Source organism: Callorhinus ursinus, unplaced genomic scaffold, assembly GCF_003265705.2.
Source record: "Callorhinus ursinus isolate GAN/ISIS: 27379988/994484 unplaced genomic scaffold, GSC_fseal_2.0 scaffold18, whole genome shotgun sequence".
NCBI lineage: Eukaryota > Metazoa > Chordata > Mammalia > Carnivora > Otariidae > Callorhinus > Callorhinus ursinus.
The window spans coordinates 5116607-5139886 of NW_027397080.1; the positions used below are offsets into that span (position 1 = coordinate 5116607).

Here is a 23280-nt window from a genome sequence, read left to right on the forward strand (position 1 = left end):
AGACCAGTAACAGGAGCCTAATATGGATCGTTAGAAGCTAACTCTGGAACACCTGCACAATCCCACGCTTTCCAGATCGTACGAGGCTTCTTCCTCCACCCCAATGCTGGCGTTCTTGTCAGTGCACCCAGCCTCCCCACAGGGCTGCCAGCAGGGAGAGTCAGGACTTAACCAACTACCCGGCCCCTGACTGGGAACATAGGCTCCTCTTCCGGGCAGTTTCTCGGACTAGCAGGCAGCCCGCAGCAGATCGGAGACGGAGGAGTGCATCTGTGCCAGGACACAACCACTGCCCGCGCCGGGCGTGAACCCACGTCTCCCGCCCGCCCAGCAGGGGCTGCCACAGGCCAAGCAGCTCGGCATCCAGGGCCGGAGGGCACAGTCGCGCAGCCCAGAGGCCACTGGTGAGCTCGAGGTGTGCAGGGCTCAGGAGGTCACCTGCCTGTGCCACATGCTGGGAGCTCTCGCCGGCTGGGCTGGGGCCCCCACCTATGGGACCTCACCACATCCCTGGTTCTCCTTTCAGACCCCACAGACTCCTGACCGCCCCCCCCCCAGCCCCCTGCTGGTACTCCCACCAGCAGGAGCTGAACATAGTTCACTCGGTTATCACAGTAATACTGAATGTCATTTATGGCAGTGCTCAACAGCCACCTCACATCAGGAACATACAAACCCTGTCACTGTAAAGACCGACGTTCCAAGTCTGCCCGATAATTGTTCCGATTTTAAAGGATTTCCAGAATAAGCAGCAATCAACATAAGTGTTGTACGTTGTGTCAATTTTAAAGCACTTCCTGACGAAAGCCTGAGGTTCTGCAAACATGACCATTTTGTCACACCAGTCACCTCCTTCAAGGTTCTCCCAAGTTTATGGCTACATGAGATAACAGGGTCTGAGAGCCCAGTTCCCCCAGGTTTGGTCAGACTGGCACCTGAATGTCGCAATCAGCGACAGGACAACTGCCCAGTGGCTGGTGTCCCCTCCGCCCTGCACTGAAGCCCCGAGGCCCAGGGGGTACCGACACTGTAACTCAGGGGGGCCTCGCCCACCTGATACCCACACCGACCTTACTCTGGCAGATAAAATTCTCACCATCAGACTTTCACGACAGCTTCCAAGTCTAGCATAACCACCAAACAAACAAAGATACTAGAGCTGAGAAACGCCACTTACGTTACCATCAGTCATGATTTATTGATGGGAACTTCAATTCGGTGATTTCAGAGTCCGGGGAGCTGCTTCCACTCCTGTCACTGTAGGTGTCCCTGTGGAATTCGGATGGTTTATTCATCGTCTCCCACCACAGACCCACTTTCCTCTCGTGTTCCTAGCCACCGTCACCACAGGACCCTTGTCCGCACACAGCAGGAATCAGAGAGACGCTATCCTGCTTTACGTATTGAGCACAGAGCTGTAGAGGGATTTTCTTCTTCTAGTTAGAAAAGATATACATTCGGTTTATACTTCACTCCTGGAACTCCAACCCCCAGCTCAGAGTGAGGAACTGGTTCTGAAGGAAGGTAGCGGCGAGGCAGGGATCCACCGGGGCTGTGGCCGCCAGCCCGTGAAAGCCAGCGCCCCACAGACCCCGGAGCCCCACCGCCACACGCGAGCCTGGAGGCCGGGTGCTGTACTGACGGCCCGGACCCCGCACAGGGGAAGGTCCAGGTGGCACCCAGGCAGCCCGAGGGGCCCCGGGGAGGAGAGCACGCCCACTGTGATGAGCCGCTGTGACTAGAGAAGAGTGACCGCACCTGGGCGAGAGCCTGCAGCCTTTCTGAAGGTAATGCGGGAGCCTCCCCACGGAGGCCAGCAGGAGGCCAAAGTACGGAGGCGAAGGCTTGATGGGCCGGGACAGGAACTCAGGGTGGTACTGAACCCCAACGAAGAAGGGATGATCTGAAACAAACGCAAAAGCAGCACTTTTGTCACGTGCATAAAACACGGAAGATGAGCAAACCCTGTCAGGTGTTTCACGTTTCTACAGACCCTAAAATTATCTAAAAATAGCGTCTTAATGGGAATGCAGGTAAAAGCAGCCGCAAAGCTGGGGGCAGCAGACACCCTCGCCCCCACGCTGTCGCCCTATTGGCTGACGGGGCCCTCCTCTCCCGGGTCCCCGCCCGGCTGGCCCTACTCCCCGGCTTCCTCACATCAGAAGCAGGGTTCAAGGACCAAGGGCAAGCTCTCATTCTGGAGAATGAGAACCAAGGCCAGAAGCACAGCGCTGCCCGCGGGAGGATGGGCTCCCCGGGACCCCGGACACCTGTTCCCCAAGAGCACCCCCAGCAAGCGCGGGGCTGCCTCCTCTGGCCGTCAGGTCAGCGCTCCCAGGCCCCAGCGCCCAGGCCTGCTAAGCCCCCCTCACCCCCGATGGCCACCCCACACTCATCACCCTCCAGCTCCACGATCTCCATCCTCTCTCCCCCAACGTCCTGGCCGACGAACTTCAGGCCCTGCTCTTCCAGACACTTCTTCAGGACTGGATTCACCTGCAGGCACACAAAGAGTTAAGTCGGCTGACCTCTCAGCTTGCTGCGTTTCCAGAGTCGCCAGAAGGAGAAAAGTTGAAAGGTCACTAAGCTCAACTCCTCACCTCAAATCTGTGGCGGTGCCTCTCTTCCAGGTAATCTGGATCTCCGTAGAGTTTCCCTGGCAAAAGAAAGCAGGCTGATGCAAAGAATTCTGATTCACGGAAGAATCTACTCGACCATATCCTGCTTCCAGTGTACTTTCCCGTGCCAACGCGGCCGGGCCTCTGAAGGCCAGCTCTGGGCTCTCCTGCCAACTAGGGCCACCTGCCCGCAGCAGTGCAGTGTAGACTCATCCTCAGGCTCTGACTCTTCTGACCACGTCAGGAAAAAACTGTCACAGAAACAAACGTTTCCACACCGTCCCCCCCGCAAGCGCATCATTACTGCGATTCAAAGCACTTTCCGCTGGGAACTGCCCTGGAAAACACACCAGGATGCATCGAACAGCTGAACCTAGAAAGACACTTCCAGAGCTGCGGAGGTGGCCCGCGGGGGGAGCCATGTGGGTAAGTCACGGTCCCCAGAGCGTCGTGGCACCAGCGCTGCACTCAGGGGCTGCCAGGGCGGTCCCCAAGTCCACAGAGCACAGAGCTGGGAGCACTGCACGGTCGCCTACTCAACTGACTCAAACGATGACAGACACAAGGGGCCCCTGCTAATATACAGAATTTTCCTAGTGAGCGAGAGGAGACCGACTGCAGTCATTGTCAAGTATTTTCTTCCCCTGATTTTCCCTTAATCTTTAGCACCTATTACTTTTAGAATAAAAACGATTTAGGTTGGCCCGCACAAAACTGCCTTTCTGGGGACAGCAACTGCCACCACTGGCAGTTTAATTCAGTTCCCCCGAACAGCCTAGGGGAAGGACAGACTGCGGGGGACTGCACCTCACTGCCTCCTTCCCGGGAGCCGCCCGCACCCGAGACCCCCAGGCCCCTGAGCGCACTGCCCGTGGGCTAAGAGCCACACTGCTTCTTCGGCTATTACAGCGCCTCCTAAAAGGAAATGAGTAGGAAGGGGAAAAAAACTCAAAAGCAAGAGCAAAACCAAAAAAGCCAGCCTGGCTCTTCGGAGCCCCAGCAGCAGCCCAAGACGTGTGTCTCGGACCTGCAGGAGGCGGAGGTGGAGGCGGGGGGGGGGGGGGGGGCAGGGGGCAGGCAGCTCTTACTCATGACCGAGTTCTTGGTCTGGAACAGGGTTCTCCTCTTGCCCAGCCTCATGGTTCCGCCCATCTGCCCAGGATTGTGTTCTGGCATGTCTATGACCTGGAGGTGTTCAAAAAATAAACACGCACTACCACACTCTGCTTCTGTTAGCAGACAGACCGCCTGCGCTGAGTGACAAGGGCCTGTGAGCAGCTCTAATCCCCCAGCCCTTGCTCAGAGGAGACGCTCGCCGCTGGGGAAAGGCCTTCCCCTCATCGTTTATAACCTGTGTTGGGTAGGGACTTGGGTAGGGACTTAAGCCTTCAGCCTGTCGTCCTGAGCTGCCCCCACCCTTGGCCATTCCTGCCCCCAGCGCTTTGGATCATGAGGGCTGTTGGGCCTCAGCACGTTCTGGAGACTTAACCCAGCAGCACGGATGCGAGACTGGATAGGTTATAACACATGTCTCCTCCACTGGACTGATGAGCTGCTCAGAGGAAAGGGACGCTTCTCAGGGTTTGCCGTGTCTCGGCCAGAGCTCGGTGAACGTGTGGGCAGCACAGAGTCTGAGGCCCCCGAGCCACGACAGCCCAGCACACAGCTCAGTCCCAGGCTCCTCTGAGCACCTCCTGGCCTCAAGGACCGTCTCTGGGCCCTACCTTCCCACCACCGTGAGGCTGCACCCTTCAAACCCTTCGCTCTTCTGAGCTCTTCGTCTGAGCAGAGTTCAGTTTCAAGTCAACAAGCATATACTGATGCTGTTTAAATGCCCTGAGATCAAGAGCTTTGTCCACCTCGTTTATCACAGCATCTTTGGTATCAAGAACAGACCTGTCACCCCCGGGTGGGAGATCTGAAGATGAATAAAGGCGCTGTCCCTCCCCAGGAGCCACATTCCTCTGACAGGAGACATCACATGAGGGATGCAGGCCTCCACAAGCTTTAGTTACCATTAAACGTGTTCGTTCAACAACCATGTTCCACGGGTCTTGAATAACATGCCCGTCTCCCCAGGTTGTCAGGGACGAAATGAACGAGGACCTGTAAAGTGGTGAGGACAGCGCCTGGCGCACAGTAGGGGCCCACGTGTTTCCCGCCAGCAGCGTTATGCACTCCTGGGGATCAGGGGGAGCAGGGATGGAGAATTATGCTAACCAGGAACCACCCTGGTTGGCTGGGGTGATACCTGTCTTAAACATTTTCTGTTGCAAACTGGGAAGAGAAGTGAGAAATTACACTATGAAAAATAAAAGTTCTTCCCATCTGGTCTGAGGGTTCCATGGACGGACCCAGTGGTCTCCTTCCTGTGTCTGAGCGCTGAGCGCTCTCATGAATGCCCCCTCCGTGCCCTTTCTAAGTCCTCATGAGGTTCAAACACTGGACTCACCACAGGATGATTGGTCTTAGGGTCAAACTCTGTAGAATTGGCATCTGAAAAATCGAAGTACTTATGTTATGAAAATAGTTACAAACAACAGTGATTATTTTCGAGCATCATTCCTAAGCTCTAAACTACAACTTCCCTCCCCAATTCAAAGTGACCGTTCAGTGATTCCAACAAAAACCAGGGGTAACCTTAAGATACGAAGTACTCAGTGCACACACACGGGTGAATGTTTTCCATCTGTGAGCTCTCTGGAAGACAAGCCGCACAAAATGGGGAAACTGAAACCAGCGGCACAACCTCATCATCTTTATTTAAATACTGCCTCCTTATGACAGTTCGTACGCTGTTGTCTCAGAGTGTCTCTCTCCAGGGCGGACGGCACATTTCTCTCCTCCTTGGCGTCTTCCGTGTCGCCCTGCCCAACTGCCTCGCGCAGCAGCTCAGTCGGGAATTCACTGATCTTCCTCCCTCTCCCTTACTGAATTTATGGTCTAGCCATAAGCAAAACCACTAAAAACTAAAAGGAAAAGAACCCAGTCCCTGGTACAGCCTGGCTCCCTGTGTGTGACAGGCCCGGTATCCTTCCCTCCTGGGCCTTACGAGGCCCAGGTCCCAGCTGAAGGTAAGTTCGTCACCAGGTCCCCCAACCACCTGGGGACCCGAGTGGGCAACGGGTTGTGGCTGGGAGAGGGTCCAGGGTGCCCAGAGGGCCAGCTCTAGGGCGGCGGGCAGCTAGGACAGCACCTGCCAGGGGCTCAGGAGCCAGAACTAAAGGGCATGCAGCCTGGAGAATGGCCACCATGCCCTCGGGCTGAGTGGGAGGCGGCCTCTCAGAAACATCTACAAGGAGCCCAACCCTAACAGTAAGCTGGCCGCGGGAGAGCCACTCGTCGCTCGTGGAGCCAGACTGCCTTCACACTCCTCAGGATGCTTGGTTTCTTTATCTTACAACTTCTAAGGTCTTTCTGAAATCCCCGTGTTTGTCAGCTGGGCTACAGAGACGAGAGGGGCTGCGTGGGCTCCTCCATCGGTGGTCCCAATGAGCCTCGCCCCCGCAGTCGCACTGTGTGGTGCCCTCTCCCACCAGCTGCGCTGGGCCTTGGGACATGAGCAAGCTTGCTAAGTGCCTGCACACCGGGCCTATCATTTTGGAAGCCAGTAGGTCGCCTCGCTATGAGATGTCTCGGCTGAATGAGTGCAGGATGAGCCTTGCTCCATGGAGAGAACCATCTCAAGGTCCCTGCTGAGCAGAGCTGAATGCACGGCAGGATGATCAGATGCACCACAGGGAGCAGAAAACCAGCCAGCCAAGTCCACTCACCCCACGGCACTCTGAGACATGTTAAAACGTTGATGGAAGCCACAGAGTTTTCGGGTGGCCTGGACAGTTAGCGAGGCACAGAGAATTTCCTACTTGCCAGGCACCGTGCTGGGACTATTTATGTGCATTATTTCATTCGCTTCTTACAACCATGAGAAGCAGGTACCACTATCACCCCATTTTAAAGAAGACACAGAAGCCCAGAAAGGCTAAGTAACTTATCTAAAACCACCCCCAATAAGGGAGAGTCAGAAGTTGAGCCCAGGTCTGACCAGCTCCGGGGCCCAAGTTCATAACTGCACAGCCTCACGCAGGCCAGAGTCTCCTCGCTCAGCCAGCTCAGGGATGGTGGCTATGTTGATGGGCAGGCGGGCAGCTCCGGAGCTGGAAATGCAGGGGCAAAGAGCCAGGCTGCCTGCTCGGCTATGACCCCTCCTTCCTGCGGTCTACACGGAGGAGTGGAACTTTCCCTCCGTTCACACAGCACTTCCCCTCTACTGTACCCCACAAGGTACCGTGAAGCCAGGCCTGGCCTTCTCCAGGGCCCCCAGTCACCCAGTGGGCGCCAGGCTTCATGCCCTCCAGGGAACACTTCAGCAAGGATTTAACAAGGTTTTTAATGAACACTTACCCTGCCATCCCAGCACATTTCTTGAAAATTCAACCACCGCCAACTGCATCCCTAAGCACACACCTTGCAGGCGGAAGAGAAAACACAAATGAAGCTCCATGGAAAAGGCAGCTCCTGCATTTCCCACCAACCTGCGCTGGACTCCACGTACCGTTTGCTCACAGAATGACCACCACAAACTCTCATACTTTCCTGCTACCCACAAGCACCCCTGCTGTGTTTTATCTGTTATCAGCTTTCAAAAACTAGGTCTAATGTATCACATGACCTCACTGATATGAGGAATTCTTAATCTCAGGAAACAAACTGAGGGTTGCTGGAGTGGTGGGGGGTGGGAGGGATGGGGTGGCTGGGTGATAGACACTGGGGAGGGTATGTGCTATGGTGAGCGCTGTGAATTGTATAAGACTGATGAATCACAGACCTGTACCCCTGAAACAAGTAATACATTATATGTTAAAAAAAAGAAGATAGTAGATAGGGAAAAATGAAGGGGGCAAATTGGAGGGGGAGACAAACCATGAGAGACTAAGGATCTGAGAAACAAACTGAGGGTTCTCGAGGGGAGGGGGTGGGGGGATGGGTTAGCCTGGTGATGGGTATTAAGGAGGGCATGTACTGCACGGAGCACTGGGTGTTATACGCAAACAATGAATCATGGAACACTACATCAAAAACTAATGATGTAATGTATGGTGATTAACATAATAAAATTTTTAAAATTTTCTATTAAAAAAAAAAACTGGGTCTAAGCTTTCAAAAACTTCTCATGTGAAGATCCCAGGTTTTATAAGCTATTCAATTTTAGAAATACACAATATTCCATTCATACTTAACAATTCAAGTTTTCCTATTCTCTCTCATTAAGTTCCCATTTACAACTGATCAAGTTGAAAACTGCTAAACTTTGCAGCACCGGGAAGCATCCAAAATCACTTTGCCTGATTCCAAGTGAGGATGTGAAACTCAGCATCACGTGTCCTGCCAAACAGCTGGATCCCGCAAATGGACAAGATTTCCTGATTGCTATTTCATCCTCCCCAAATTCCACATCTACACATGGGTGTACAAGTCTTAAACTTTTCACGCTAAGAGAGTCTGAATTTCTCCCAAACAGGACCAAAACGGCTTCTGCTTGAGTTGCTATCTAGAAAGACGGCATCCGTGCTTGGTTCCGGTAACCTCCATTTTACTAACAGGCTCCCGTGTGGCACCTTTTCTTGATCTTTCCTACTCCTTACCCAAAAAAGGCTTCTTCTGTTTCCGAGCCCAGGCGATGGCTTGGATTTTTCCTTCTGTGCCCCGAACACCAAATCCCCCTGGAACCAGCACTCCGCTGTACAAGAGAGCACAGCACATGGCGATTGGCTCTTACCACCAGCCCAAGGAGCCACATGCCCAAGACAACGGTGCTACAAAGTTGCTCCGTGCATTTTCCTACCGGGGTTATGAGGTGATTTCGAGACAGCCAGTGAGCTGAACGCAAACACTGTGAGCTTAGAAAATGTGCACTAAGTGCTTACCAGTAAAAAAAAGATGGCACACATGGATTCTTTCATAATTGTCAATATATGTTAATACATATGCAACTGCTTACTTCTTGGCTTAAAGCGCTCCCTTGTGTGGGAAGGGAGCACTTTCCCTATCAACTGAGAGTGTCTGCCAAGCAGGGGCCTCAGTCATAGTTGTAGGGCTCTAGAACATGCCACTGTTCCAGAGAGCTAGAGTTTCCTGCTGATTGTTTACTATTATAAACAACAGCTGTCAAAAACAAACTAAGAGACTCTGCTGATGGGTCCTCATCAAATGTTCCAGATGAAAATCTTTAAATAAGCCTCATCAGGAGACACAAGACAGCAAACGTCCATAAAATCAGAACACGTTTCCTTCCGATTCAACTATACTGATAAGCTGTATTTTTGTAAGGCTTAAATCATACAGATTTGTAGGGCACCTGGGTGGCTCAGATGGTTAAGCGTCTGCCTTTAGCTCAGGTCATGATCGCAGGATGCTGGGATCGAGCCCTGCACTGGGCTCCTTGCTCAGTGGGGAGCTTGCTTCTCCCTCTCCCTCTGCTGCTCCCCCCTGCTCATGCTCTCTCTCTCTCTCTCACTCTCCCACTTGCTCTCAAATAAATAAAATCTTTAAAAAAAAAAAATCACACAGATTGTAGCCTTTTCAATAATTAAAAGATCTTTAGGGGCGCCTGGGTGGCTCAGTCGTTAGGCGTCTGCCTTCAGCTCAGGTCATGATCCCAGGGTCCTGGGATCGAGCCCCACATCAGGCTCCCTGCTACACGGGAAGCCTGCTTCTCCCTCTCGCACTCCCCCTGCTTGTGTTCCCTCTCTCGCTGTCAAATAAATGAATAACATCTTAAAAAAAAAAAATTAAAAGATCTTTAAAAAGCAGATTACCTACTACTAGCACATGAAAGCACAGGGCTCTGCTCATTAAAGCCCCTCCCTCCCTACCCCAAGACCCCTGGAAACCAAAGGCAGAGGGTACTACTCACTGAGCACTACAGAGCTTCTGCCAGGCTTCGTGATAGCGCACGGGCTCCTCCTGCAACATGCTCGGCTCCAAGTCGGTAGAATCTATGTACTGGGGATCATTTGGGCAGGGGAGAAAAGAAGCAGGCCATGACTCCAGCGCCGCATTTTCCCAATTACCAAATGATACTGTCAATGCCCTGTCTCTCTTCACTTTAAAATAAAGTTTTAGGGGCGCCTGGGTGGCTCAGCCAGTTAAGCATCTGCCTTCAGCTCAGGTCATGATCCCGGGGTCCTGGGAAACGAGCCCCGCATCGGGCTCCCAGCTCAGCGGGGAGCCTGCTTCTCCCTCTGCCTCTGCCCCTCCTCCCCATGCTCATGCTTGTGCTCTCTCTCTCACTCAAATGAATAAAATCTTTAGAAAAATAGAAAAATAAAAAATAAAGTTTCAAAATTACAATCTTCATATATTTAAACTTAATAATTTTTAAATAAACTTTAAATTCTTTCTTATATTTTAAAATATAAATGTTGTTGGGCGCCTGGGTGGCTCAGTTGGTTAAGCGACTGCCTTCGGCTCAGGTCATGATCCTGGAGTCCCGGGATCGAGTCCCGCATCGGGCTCCCTGCTCGGCAGGGAGTCTGCTTCTCCCTCTGACCCTCTTCCTTCTCATGCTTTCTATCTCTCATTCTCTCTCTCTCTCAAATATCTCTCCCAAATAAATAAATAAAATCTTTAAAAAAAAAATAAAAAATAAAAAAAAAAATAAAATAAAATAAAATAAAATATAAATGTTGCCTTCAAAAATCATTTGCCTCCCCAGTCCGGCTCTCCACTGGCTCTACCCTCAGCCCGCTAGAGTGAGTCTAAAGTGCTCTCTCTGGGGGCGCCTGGGGGGTTCAGTCGTTAAGCATCTGCCTTCCACTCAGGTCATGACCCCGGGGTCCTGGGATGGAGCCCCCGCATCCGGACTCCCTGCTCAGCGGGGAGCCTGCTTCCCCCTCTCCTTCTGCCCCTCCCCCGCTTGTGCTCGTGCTGACAAATAAATAAATGAAATCTTGAAAAATAAAGGTGAAAAAAATAAATAAATAAATAAAATAAAGCGTTCTCTCTGTTCAGAATGCATTTTTTCCCAGCCCACCACCTAGACTGCTTTCCATCTTCCACCTTTACTGAAGTATAACTTACAGACGATAAAATCCAAGCATTTTAAGTGTACACTCTGATGAATTTTGTCAAACATACACACAAAGGTGTCACGACCACCTCAATCAAAGATAAAGAAAATGACTGTCACCCCAGAAAGTTCCCTCTGCCCTCCCCCTGCAAACAACCTCCTCTCCGCCTCCTGCCCCAGACACCCCTGGCTCTGCTTTCTATCACCACAGACGCTTCTTTTAGAACTTAATAGAAAATAAAAACACACACCACGCAGCCTTCTGTGTCTGTGGGGGCTGTGTCTTTTTTGGCTCAGTATGTTTCTGGGATTCATCCCTGTTGCTGTGCGTGTCACGAGTTTATTCCTTTTTATCCCTGAGCTGTTTGCCACTGTGGAAATACACCACAACGTACATACCAACTCACGCTGGACATTTGGATTGGTTCCAGATTCCGGCTATGAAAATAACAGTCCTCTTGTATAAAAAATACTTTTTGTGGACGTGTGTTTTCAGAGTAGATGTCAGGGACTGGAAGTGCTGGGTCCCAGAGTAAGTGCACGTTTCCCTTTGTAGGAAAGCGCCAGGCTGTGTTCTCAGCGGTCCTGCCATTTCACCGGCCCACCAGCAAGGCACGGAGCTCCCCGTCCTCACCAGCACGCTCGGCCTCTCTCCGCTCCTCTCCTCGGGTGTCAGTGTCTCACAGTGATTTAATGTGCATATATTTCCCTGACAACCGAAGGCACTGCCCTTGACTGCCTTTTCACATACATCAGGTGCAGCTTTCATGGAAGTGTCCACTCAGACCTTCTGCCCCCTTCTTACGTCATTCATCTTTTTCTTACTCCTTCCTGCCCAATACCCGGCAATGACCTCCCCGAACCTCAGGGAAGACCCAGCTGTGGGCCAGGCAACAGGGTTCATGACCTCACAGACCTGTCTCCAGACATCCCCCAGTTCACTTTTCCATCCACTGAGTAACAACTATTCCCCATCTCCAAGCCCTTGGATACACTCTACCTTCTGTTTGAATGCCCTTCCCTTCTGCCTCCTCCATCTTCCCAAAGTCTCCCAGAGTCCCTCTTGGAGGACGTCTGCCCTCCTCACACATCTACCCAGACAGGTTCCCCCCCTTTCCTGTGTGCTCCCTTCACACCTTCGAGACCTCACGGACTCATTCACCTCTCGGCCCCCACCATCTACCATGAGATGCACAAACTATGTCCAAGTGCATACGGCAGATGAATGAGCCAAAGAATGAGCAAAAGTAAGTCAGGGAAGCGTAGTAAGATCCCGTAATTCTTAAAACATATACAGTAGGTCATTCTACAGGAACCTGTTCCTCAGTACAAAGCAAACTAAATTACAACGCTGAGAAACACCTGGAGGAGGAGGCGGCCAACCCCAACGCCAGTGGTGAGGCCAGCCAGAATCTGAGCCCTGAACCTCAAGACTCCAGCGCCTGAAGAAGACAAGCAGGAGCCAAGCCCTGACGGTCTGTCAGCTCGGCTTCTGCCCCTCACATCACGGAGCAGAACACAAGCAGGACTACTCACAGGTGCCGGCCATGTTCCAGGCACTGGCCAGGCAACCGGACGCACGTTTCAGAGAAACCTCCCCGCTCTCGGAGGTGGGTATTAGCACTTGTACTTCACAGACCCAGTAAGTGGAACAGCAATGTGCTTCTGGTCCACCAGGGCTCCCCGTTCCCCTGGCGCAATTTTACGTGGTCACCTGATACACAGATTCAACCATTCGCTCTTTCGCAACTACTACCCTGACCATCTCTCCCCTTCACTGTTTCCTGAAAATGTTCTGCTATTCTCTCTCAAAGCCAGGAAGCCAACCATGAATCCTTTCTATTCCTAAAAAGAAATGCTGAGTTCCAAGAATATAAAGCAGATATGCCCACAGCATAGCATCTATGAAGAATCCAGAAACCCTCCCTGTCCACGCCTCAGCTATACGCGTGCCGCCCCTCCTTACCTTGATTTCTAACTTGTGGTTGATGGCCAGTGCAGAATGTTCCAGAGCTTTAATGACAGAGGCATACGAGTCTGAAAACTTGGTGTATTTGCCCACAAGGGCTATAGAGCAGGTCTCCAGCAAGCGATCATATCTATCAAACAAAGGCCAAGAAACACCAAAGTATTTAGAATACAATGTATAGACCACCACGAGATCAAAATTGCTTTGCAAAAAGAAGAAAAACATCTCTGGGAAGCATATAATGGGAACAGGTATAATCTGAGTCCTACATCCAGAACAGAAAAGAAGAAGCAACTTTCAAATCCACGTGGCAGGCTTTGTAAAGAAAGTAGGATTTAAGAACCGGGCATGAAGAAACATGAAGCATGAAGCATGAAGAAAGCTTCCAAATCTCACACAAAGTTTTTCTTAAAAATTAAAATCCCCAAAGAGCAAAAAAAATTAACAGACAATTCATAGGAGTTAATGTGATGAAGGGAATAGTCAAATAAATCTTAGGACATTAACACAATAGTCTATAGTCACCAAAAATCTTCATCATAAAGTGTAATTAATAACAGAGCAAAAATGTTTGTAATATTGTATGAAAACAAGATCCCAGAGCCGTGTGCCATTTTTGTGGCTGCCTATAGATATACATGGAAATGCACAAAGCCTGAAAGGGAGAATGTCCAAAGGAAAACGCCTATCACAGAGCAAGGCAGGAGCGCCCCGGCCCCGGCCCCGTCCAGCTATGGTGGCGGGCAGCCCGCACTCTGAGGCTGCGCCCACACCTCTGAAGCGATGCAGAGCATCACTGAACTTTCAGAGGAATGGGGACGGTTCTCAAAGCGAGGAGCTTTGGCAGCAGCAGTAACACAAAACTGGACACCCCTGCGCATCCTCTTCTGGTGGGCGGTGAGCGGCACATTCCCAAACCCAGCTCAGCTATCTGGAGGGGACCCAGGCGTGCCAGCCACGGTCAGCCAGTGGGGCAGGCCTCAGATACGAGAGCTCGCCTGCGGCCACTGGACACCTATTCACATGGATTTCCTAGTCGAGAGGACTCAAGGCCACAGGTGTGTGATCTGAGCTCAGCTCTGCCAGGACTTCCTCATCCCTGGTACAGCGACCTGAGGGCTGAGAGCCTGTCTCTGCCTCTCTTACCACTGAGTCCTTTGCTAGCAGGAGGTGACAGCACAAGCAAATTCCCGGAGACCCTCCAGAAAAGAGAAATTAAGGTCCGAACTCCAGCTCCTTATCACAAGGCAAACCTGTCTGCCATCTCTTTCCACTTCATCAGCATTTTTCGTGGCTGCCTCTCGATCGGAAGGTCAAGTCTCCGGAGAAAATAGTCCACGACTCCCTGCTCCTCTAATAACAAGGGGACTCGGTAGATGGATGAGACATCATGGACACAGATCACCTGCGTAAAAACGGGTAAAAACAAACAAAAATGAACTGGGCTGGCAGCCTCCTACTGGCTATATCACCTTCAGAAAATAACTTCTAAATCTGAAAATGGCAAGGGCAATTTTCTAGAAAAACATACATTACCAAAACTGACTCAAGTACAGAATAAAAAATTAGAGGCTAATCTCTTATGAACATGACTGCAAAAATCCTTTAAAAAAAATAATAAATCAGGGGCGCCTAGGTGGCTGAGTCGGTTAAGCATCGACTCTTGATTTCAGCTCAGGTCATGATCTCAGGGTCACAGGATTGATCCCCATGTCGGGTTCTGCACTCGCACTCAGCAGAGATTCTCTCCCTCTGCCCCTCCCCCGCCCACCCTCACTCTCCAAAATAAAATCTTAAAAAAAAAAAAAAAAAAAATCACAAACCAAACCATAAATGTAGTTTAAAAAAAGAAAAAATTCATGTCCAAGTAGGATTTGCCCCAAGAACAGTGACTGTCAAACTTGGCTGTACATTGGACTCGCTTGGGTGAGCTTTTAAAAATTCACAAGCCCATAGTGCACCCCACGTCACATAAACTAGAACCTCGGGGTGGGCAGGGGAGGCAGGCATAAGTAGTTTTTCAGGCTGAATCTGAAAACCGCTGCATTAGGATATTTAACAGTGGAATTCACTACATGAACAGATTAAAAAAGGAAAAAAAAAAAAGTCGCCTCAGTGGATGAAGAGCTAATAAAAATTCAAAACCAATCCATAGTAAAAATTCTTGGTGAATTAGGACTATCAGGGAAAATGTGAAAAACATAAAGAAAAAAAAAGCCCACAGCAAACATCATTTGGTTCTCAATATTTAATATTAATGCTTAATCTTTATAAAGTCTGAGACAAGGCAAAACTGGCCACTATCACTACATCTATTCAGTAATGTACTAGAGATGTTACCCATTACAATTAAATAAGAAACATACACACGCACACACACACACACACACACACACGCATATATATATACATACGAACTGGAAAATAAGAAATGACTGCCAAGAACTGTATAGAGTTTTATTCCTTATCCACAAAAACCCTTAGAATTTACATGTAAACAAACAGAACTAGCGGAATTTCAGGCAAGGCTGCTAGGCTTGAGATCAATGAGCAGAAGTCAGCAGGGTTCCTATACATGGGTTATATCTAATTAGAAAATGTAATTTCTTTAAGTAGGCTCCATGCCCAGCGTGGAGCCCAACATGGGGCTTGAACTCATGACCCTGAGAACAAGACCTGAGCTGAGATCAAGAGTCAGACGCTCAACTTTTCCTAGGGGCTCCTAGGAAATGTCATTTTTAAAAATATGCCATTCATATAGTTGCAAAAATTATGAATAACTATAAATAATCCTAGAAAAAAAACTTTACAAAGATAAAGAAATCTTAAAAAAGCACCTTTAATTAAAAAAAAAAAAATTACAGATTACTATTGAAGGACAGTCCTTCCAACGAAAGCAGCTGGAGCAACTGGATATCCACAGGCAGAAAGACGAATTTCAACTTTTATTAGAAAGTTGCTATCCATAAAAGTTAACTCACAATGGATCCCAGGCCTAAATATAAGACCTAAAATTATAAACCTTTTAGAAGAAAACACCAAATCTTTTTGTTAAATGGGAGTTCTTGGACAGGGTACCAACAGCACAACCTATAAAGAGAAAAATGGATAAACTGGAGTTCATCAGAATGTAAAAGCTTTTGTGCTCCAAAAGATACCATTAAAAAGGTAAGACAAGCCATGGACTTGGGAGAAAAATGTGCAAATCATATATCTGACAAAAGACTATTACTCAGAATATACAGAATTTTCCTATAACTCAGTAAGATAAGCAACTCAAAAAATAGGCGAAAGATTTGCAATTCAAACTTAAATCTAGAAACACCTGTCACATTTTTAATAGCATTTTTTTATAACCTATCCTATCACAGAATTGAATTACCTTCACTTGCTAGGATAGAAATACCTGAAACAAATGAAATGCCTAAGAAGGTTGTTCCTAACAATGAAATTATTCTGATGCTCTACATACAGATAGCTCCCGACTTACAATGTCTGCTTTAGGATGGTGTGACAACACCACACATTTGGTAGAAAGGGTACTCTGCATTTTGAATTTTGGTCTTTTCCCAGGCTAGCAATAGGCCGTTCACTCTCTCATGATGTCGGGCCGCAGCAGCAAGCCGAAGCCTCCAGGCAGCCCCACCATCACCAGGGTAAACAACCAATATGCTTTGTTCTGTACCCATACAACCACTCTGTTTTCCACTTTCAGTACAGTGTTCGATGAATGACACAAGACAGTCAATACTTTCTTGTAAAACAGGCTTTGTGTTAGACGATTCTGCCTCCTGTAGGCTAATGTAAGTCTTCTGAGCACATTTAAAGCAGGCTAGGTGTGTTCGTGCATTTTCGACTCAGGATATTTTCAGCTCACAACAGGCTTCCTGGGACTTAGCCCATCGTTAAGTCAAAGATCTGTATTTGGCAGGAAGCAGAATTCCTAAGAGAGCTCCCAGCTTGGGAAGCACACTAGGAACACTGATCTCAGGCCCCGGGCCACGCTCACACCCAGACACCTGAGTGCTCGCAGAGATGGGGGGTCAGAGGCTGTCCTGCTCTCTTCACTTCAGTGCCAGTGACTTTAACGACCCTCGCTTCCATATCCCCTGTAGTCTCGTAAATGAACTGCTCTTATTTCAACACTGCTCCTTCCTTCTCTCCTCCTTAGGCCAGTCGGGCTCTCCTGCTTCATCTCCTGATCCTCAGTAACCCAGCAGCAAAGCAAACCATTCACAGCCTAATCACAAATTCCTGGACCTCAACTTCCCTGCTCCTCTCCTTCAGCCGACCTGACTGACCCGCAGCCATACACCAGGCCTTCCCGACCGTGCCCCACACTGGACATAGAACAGGTCCCAAATTTTTGAATTCCCTATTTAATAGGTACCCTCCATGAGGACATGTGACGGAAAAGACTAAAATAGGTTTAGAGCCAATGCCACCTTAGACACTAGGCACCAGGAATATAAAGCTGAATGAAGTGGTCCCTGCCTTCAAGAAGCTAAGTCTACGAGTAGAGACAAACACGGACGGGGATACACTATACACATACACACACACACACACACACCACACACCAACACACACACACACCAACACTCTCTCTCTCTCTCTGAGGGGCAGTGTAACAGGCCCACCACCAGCACCTGTGAGACACACAGGTTGCCCAAGAAGGATGAACCTTGAGGTCTGAGGGGGAGGCAGTCTGACAGGTAAAGCTTCTAGGACAATACTGTGTCCCGACTGAGGCCTGGAGGATGAAAATGATTAGGAGACAGCCAGCCCAACAGGGAGGGGACACCATGCAGTGTGGCTGGAGCGAAGGGCACAAGGAGTGGGAGAGAAGAGACCGGAGAGGTCAAGTATGTCCAGAAAACCACAGACCAACAGCATCAGTTCCAGGGAACAGCCTACTGCCTCGAACTGTGAAATAAGCAGCAAGCTTCGTGAAGCCAAGTGGCTAAGAGACCTCAGGATAACCAGAAGCAAACCACGACTGACGAGAAGATGGAATTTCGACTTACTTGTTCAGGTTCGACGTGGCAGAACATCGAGATTTTCTCTTTCACTGACGTGTCGAGAGGATTTGAGCACCTGCACACAACCTGGCAGTAAACAAAGGAAGACATTCAGACAGAAGAAAGGGATTATGGAGCTGGGGTTTTTTCCTGACTGAAATGAAAACAGACATCACCCCGTGAAGCCGGATGAAAATGTTAACTCCAGCACAATGCAGGCCAACTATGAAAACAGGACCTGTTTTCAAAACTGAAATTCCTAAAATCCCACGCTGGAGAAACGTAAGAGCGTGGCGGTGCAGATGAACACGCAGAGCACGAACTACAGGAACCAGCTGGGGTTTTCCTCAGGTAAAGGCTTGGGTAGGAGGGAAGGGACAGGGAATGATGGACGCAGAGGGGAGACAAGGCACGACCTCATGCATGCCCGTGAGGCTCAAAGCACTAACCATTTCCCCAGCATCATCGAAAAGCATGCCAACAAAACAAAGGTCTTATCTGCCGGGGAGCAGACATACATACATACATACATTCATTCATTCACTCATTCATTCCCTTCCTTCCTTCCCTCCTTCCTCTGTTTTATCTTTTTCCTTTTTTTTTTTTTTTAACTGAAGTATAGTTGACACACGATGTTACATGGGTTTCAGGAGCAAAACCCAGCGACCGGACTCTATGCCCTATGCCATGCTCACTACGTGCGCAGCCGGGCCTTAGTCACTGGGTAACCGGAAGTCTGCGGCTCCCATTCCTCCCTCCCCCCACCCCCGCCCCTCTGCCAACCACCAGTCTGTTCTCTGTCTTTATCGGTCTGTTTCTGGTTTTTGTTTGTTTTGTTTTTTCGATTCCATATAAGTGAAGTCACATGGTACACAGATTTAATTAGGCATACAAGATCACGCTGAAACCAGGGAATCATAAAATCTTACCAGATCCGGAGAAAGCCCAAGCCCTCTGAGCTCCCGAACGCTATTCTGGGTGGGTTTGGTCTTCTGCTCCCCTGTTGAACTTGGCTATTTTACAAAAGGGAAAAAAAAGTTCCTTTCTCTAGGATAAAGAATTTTCAGCGTGAATTTTCTCTGAACCCCTTTTATTGATCAGTGTCTAATTGTCTGCATTTTTGTCAAAGGCACGTGTACATGTATTTTAGAGTCAGACAGTTCCACAAGGCCCGTCCGAACGACAGTGGTACTGGCGCCCACTGAGCCCCTCCCCTTCCCCAAACCCCAGGGGAGCCACTCTCCCACTCTTAAATGATCCTTCTGGTATGTTTCATGCTACTTCTTGACATGTAGTTTGAGACATTTCCTATTGATTCCCCTGTTAGATACAGGAGGAACCCTCTCTCTCTACTACATAAGCACCTGTCCTGTGCCTACAGCCCATCTCATGGTATCTCTCCAGTGTTATGTGCGTTTGAGTATTTAAATCCTGCCCATCGTAAACCATGCACCATACTTTTCCTTTCTGTCCAAATTTGGTTTGTTTTTCTTGGTTGGTGTTTCTCTTCTGTTTTGTTTTCTTGGCATGCTGAGTTTCGTAAGTACTAAATTATCTCTATTCTCTTCTCACACTTCCCAGATTTGCTGGGTACAGAATTCTAGGCTGGAAAGCATTTTTCCCTGAGCACTTGTAAGGAAATAGCTTCACTGTCTTCTAGCTTCTAGTATTGCTGCTTAGAAAGTGTAACGCCTTACTAATTCTTGGTTTTTCTCTTTACAGCCTTTTAGAATATCTGCCCCATGATTATGAAATTTCACAGTGATGTGCCTTGCTGTGGGTCATTTCCCATTCAGTATATGCTGGGCATTCAGTGGGTCCTTTCAATCATCCTGAAATCTCCTTGAATTATTTAGATCAAAGGATCAGAAAACTTTTCCTGTAGGCCAGGTAATGAGTACTTTAGGTTTTATGGGCCATACAGTCTGTCACAAGGACTCGAACTCTGCTGTTTGAATACAGAAGCCGCCATAGACAACACATAAACAGGTGGGCACGGCTGTATTTCCATACAACTTTATCTGCAAAAACGGGGTGGGCTGATCTGGCCTTGTGGGCACAGTATGCTGACCCCTGGTTCTGATGACTCGTCCCTCTCTGTTTCTCTAGTATTTTCTGGAAATTCCAGCCCAGTCCTCTCATTCTCTTACCCCTGCTCTCCCATTTCCTCTCTCTTGATCTTCTTGGGTACTTCCTACGTTAGTTCCTCCACCTTCTTTCTCTCAAGTTTTTCATTCCTGCTATCCCATTTTTAATTTCCAAGAACTCTTTTCTATTCTCTGAATGCCCCCTTCTTAGGGTATCCAATTTTTATTTCATGAATGCAGTTTATCTCCCCTTTGACTCTCTGAAGACATTAATGACAGGTTGTTCTGGTTTCCAAGTTTCCGGCTTCCTCTGGAGCCGAAATTTTCTGTGAGTTCCCCTTTGTCCTGCGGTTTTGATTTCTTGCGCATCTAGGTGCTTTCTCCAAATGTCTGGTGATCATTGGCCACCAGGTGACATTTAAAAGCTAATTGGAAGTTCTGAGTGAGTGGGTGGGAGGACCCTGGGGTCCTCACTATTTCACTGGGGAGCCTCTGAGGGCAGAGTGTTTTCTCCTGGGCTAGTCAGAGACCCCATCGTGAACTTCACGTGGACAGTCCAAGCCTGGCTGTGATGATTCTGGGAACTGAATGGCAGAAGAAAGCAGGGTGTCCCAACAGCATTAAAGTGCGCTTACCCCCATGGTTTTACTTCAGTATTACCCCTCTTAACTACTGCTAGTATCTGCACATCTAGAATCCCTCTCCAGAGAAAAAGCTTCAGTGTTCTGCCAAGGTGGGAAAGGGACTAATGTCCAAGTGTGCACATTAGAGAAGGAGATGCTGGGTTCTAGCTGCTTCTCAAATAGCAGTTATCATGAGCTGCCCCCCAGCCCCCCAGTGCACCCGGCGCTGCCCCTTCCTGAGCCTTTGGGGGTTGTGCAGGGCAAACAGGGCTACTTCTCAGCCGGCCCTGCTACAGGCTCACAACTCTGCTCTCCCATGTCCGCTACTTCACTTTCTACATGTTCCCATGTTTCGTTCCCACTGACTCCTTCATGTTATCTATCTTTGTGTTTCTCTTTAAAAGAAAAAAAAATTCCCTTTACTCTAATTATAGCAGGGTTTCACCATGTAGTAGAGACAATGGACATTTTCAACCCACCATCTTCAAATGCAACTTCCCTGGCTAATCTTCTAAACGTTTTCCATCTGATCTTTTCAAAAAAGTATGATTACAAATCATTTTAAATTCACAAAGAAGATCTTTATTCCCTGCACCTCACGTATCTAAAACAGATAAGGGATGAAAGCCATCGTCTTCTCTTTCTGCTCCATCCCCCCAAAGTAAAACTCAAGTGCCTTACCTGAGGAACGAGACTGACGTGAATATTACAAAAGTTCTCTCTCTTGACCTTGAACTGGAACTGACGGAAGGCTTCAATAAAGGGCATGCTTTCTATATCTCCCACCGTTCCACCGAGCTACAAGAACAAAGGTATTATAGAGGTCAAGCACTAAAGGTTCCTCTCGTGCTTTAGTTTTCTAACAAATGCACCTCATCATCTCAGCCCGGTGATCAGAAACAGCAAAATGTGGACTCTCTGCGCCCGGCTAAATCACTTGGCAGTAACTGACATTTTCTTATGCTGAAAGGTTACTTTTCTGGACAGGCTCTCCATACCCCAAGGTTATAGATCTGGCCAAGAAAAAGATCATGTGAAAGATACACTAGAAATTTTATTTATACAAAGTCACGAAGAAAAGAAACCGAAATCTGATCTACTTAGTTAGCCGTAAATAACTTTTGTATGAAAAAGTATCCGTTATAAACAAACTGCTGGAATTTCTGAGTCCCTATTTCTGTAGGAACACAGATCCAACAGCTAGGACCAGCAGGCAGAACAGGTATAAAGAAACTGAAAGCATTGGGGCTCCTTCAGAGAGATGAACGTTCCTATCAGAGGAGAGCTGAAGGCCAGCTGACGTTCTCAAGAGACAGAGGAAAACGTGTCCGGCCGCCCTTCCTGGGACAGTCCACAGTGAGCAAATGTACACAGGCTGAAGAGGACAATCGCTTGCACGGAGGACTGCTTTCGATGTCGTGGCCACTCCCATAACTAGCACTGTGCCCAAACCTGCCCCACTGCAGTGAGGAGGGTCAAGGGCCTCATGGGGTACTGTCTTATCAGGTGCTGATGGTAGACTAAGGAGGTGAATGGGTACATTTGGTGAGAAAAGACTCATACAAACCTCAATTACACACACTTGAGGTTCCAGGCCATCTTCATCCACAGGTATTAATGCCTGTCTCATGACCCACTCCTGGATTGCATCTGTGATGTGAGGAACAACTGGAAAAGAGAAAAGAAATACATACCTTACACTTTTCTGTCAGCACTGGTGCAGGCAGACACACTTTTTTTTTTTTTTAAGATTTTATTTATTTATTTGACAGAGAGAGAGACAGTGAGAGAGGGAACACAAGCAGGGGGAGAGAAGCAGGCTCCCTGCTGAGCAGGGAGCCAGACGCGGCACTCGATCCCAGGACCCTGGGATCAAGGGCCTGGGCTGAAGACAGACGCTTAACGACTGAGCCACCCAGGCGCCCCGGAGGCAGACACACTTAACGTGTGAGGCAGACACACTTACGTGCCGCAGTCTTGGCCTAGAGTAGTGATAGGGTCATAAAAATATTGTTGAGACCACTTTTTTAAGATGTGTTTACTTACTTGAGAGAGAGAGAGAGAGAGAGAGAGAGAGCAAGTGCACGAGCAGGGGGAAGGAACAGAGGGAGAAGGCGAAGCAGACTCCCCGCTGAGCAGGGAGCCCGATGTGGGGCTCGATCCCAGGACCCTGAGATCATGACCCGAGCCGAAGGCAGATGATTTAACCGGCTGAGCCCCCCCAGGCGCCCCTGTTGAGACCACTCTTAAACGGCATTTAAAAATCTCTGGGCTCACACTCCCTGCGGCCTCCTTTCCAGGTTTCCAAGTTGTGGCTGGACGCACAAGAGGGTAAGGCCAAGAGTGTGTCCGGAACCCACTCAGAGCCCTTATACCCTGTGCAGAGACTACCCCGGCTGCACCCCCGCACCACTTACGGCTGAAGGCAGCCACTTCACACAGGGTGCTTTCCAGGCCCCTGTTCCAGGATGTTCCAGCGTACCAAAGGATAAACAGCCCCGGGGTAAGAGACAGTACGGGAGGGCAGGGTGGTCAGGAGCGCAGCCTCTGGGGCCAGAATGTCTGGATTCATACCTCAGTTCTGCCACTCATCAGGTCCCGATCCTTGAGTGAATCACTTAACTATTCTTAAGCTCAATTTCCCTACCTGCTCAGTGGAAGTAACAGTTTCTACTTCAAAGTTGTGGGAATTTTATGCGACACCACTGGTAAAATGCTGAGCAGAGTGCCTCACGGGCCGGTGCCCCTCGGTAAAGCCAGCTACCGCTCAACACTTGTTAAAATCCTCGTTGTCGGACTCAGGAGGCAAGCTCCTCAGGGGCAGGGATTACTGTTTAACTTCCTGCCTGTTTAACCAGCAGGGCCTCAGGCACAAGGCTATTCATTATCTA

At 49.1% G+C, this 23280-nt stretch overlaps 1 protein-coding gene across 3 annotated transcripts in view; it reads right to left on the reverse strand.

The window, feature by feature from the left end:
• CTPS1 (CTP synthase 1) overlaps window positions 1–23280 on the reverse strand; it is a 31337-nt gene that overhangs the window by 1003 nt on the left and 7054 nt on the right. For 2 of the 3 annotated variants that reach the window (XM_025856754.2, XM_025856753.2), the window contains exons 4-18: window positions 21957–22057; window positions 21071–21187; window positions 18609–18692; window positions 17686–17766; window positions 13912–14063; window positions 12656–12788; window positions 9535–9623; window positions 8264–8358; window positions 7023–7085; window positions 5071–5114; window positions 3707–3803; window positions 2601–2656; window positions 2400–2496; window positions 1759–1903; window positions 1178–1269 (exon numbers count right to left, since the gene is read on the reverse strand). In XM_025856754.2, the coding sequence (XP_025712539.1) occupies window positions 1185–1269; window positions 1759–1903; window positions 2400–2496; window positions 2601–2656; window positions 3707–3803; window positions 5071–5114; window positions 7023–7085; window positions 8264–8358; window positions 9535–9623; window positions 12656–12788; window positions 13912–14063; window positions 17686–17766; window positions 18609–18692; window positions 21071–21187; window positions 21957–22057 (1439 nt within the window). In that variant the 3' untranslated portion in view covers window positions 1178–1184. The remainder of the gene's footprint in view (window positions 1–1177; window positions 1270–1758; window positions 1904–2399; window positions 2497–2600; window positions 2657–3706; window positions 3804–5070; window positions 5115–7022; window positions 7086–8263; window positions 8359–9534; window positions 9624–12655; window positions 12789–13911; window positions 14064–17685; window positions 17767–18608; window positions 18693–21070; window positions 21188–21956; window positions 22058–23280) is intronic. The other variant, XM_025856755.2, reaches the window with a different exon arrangement.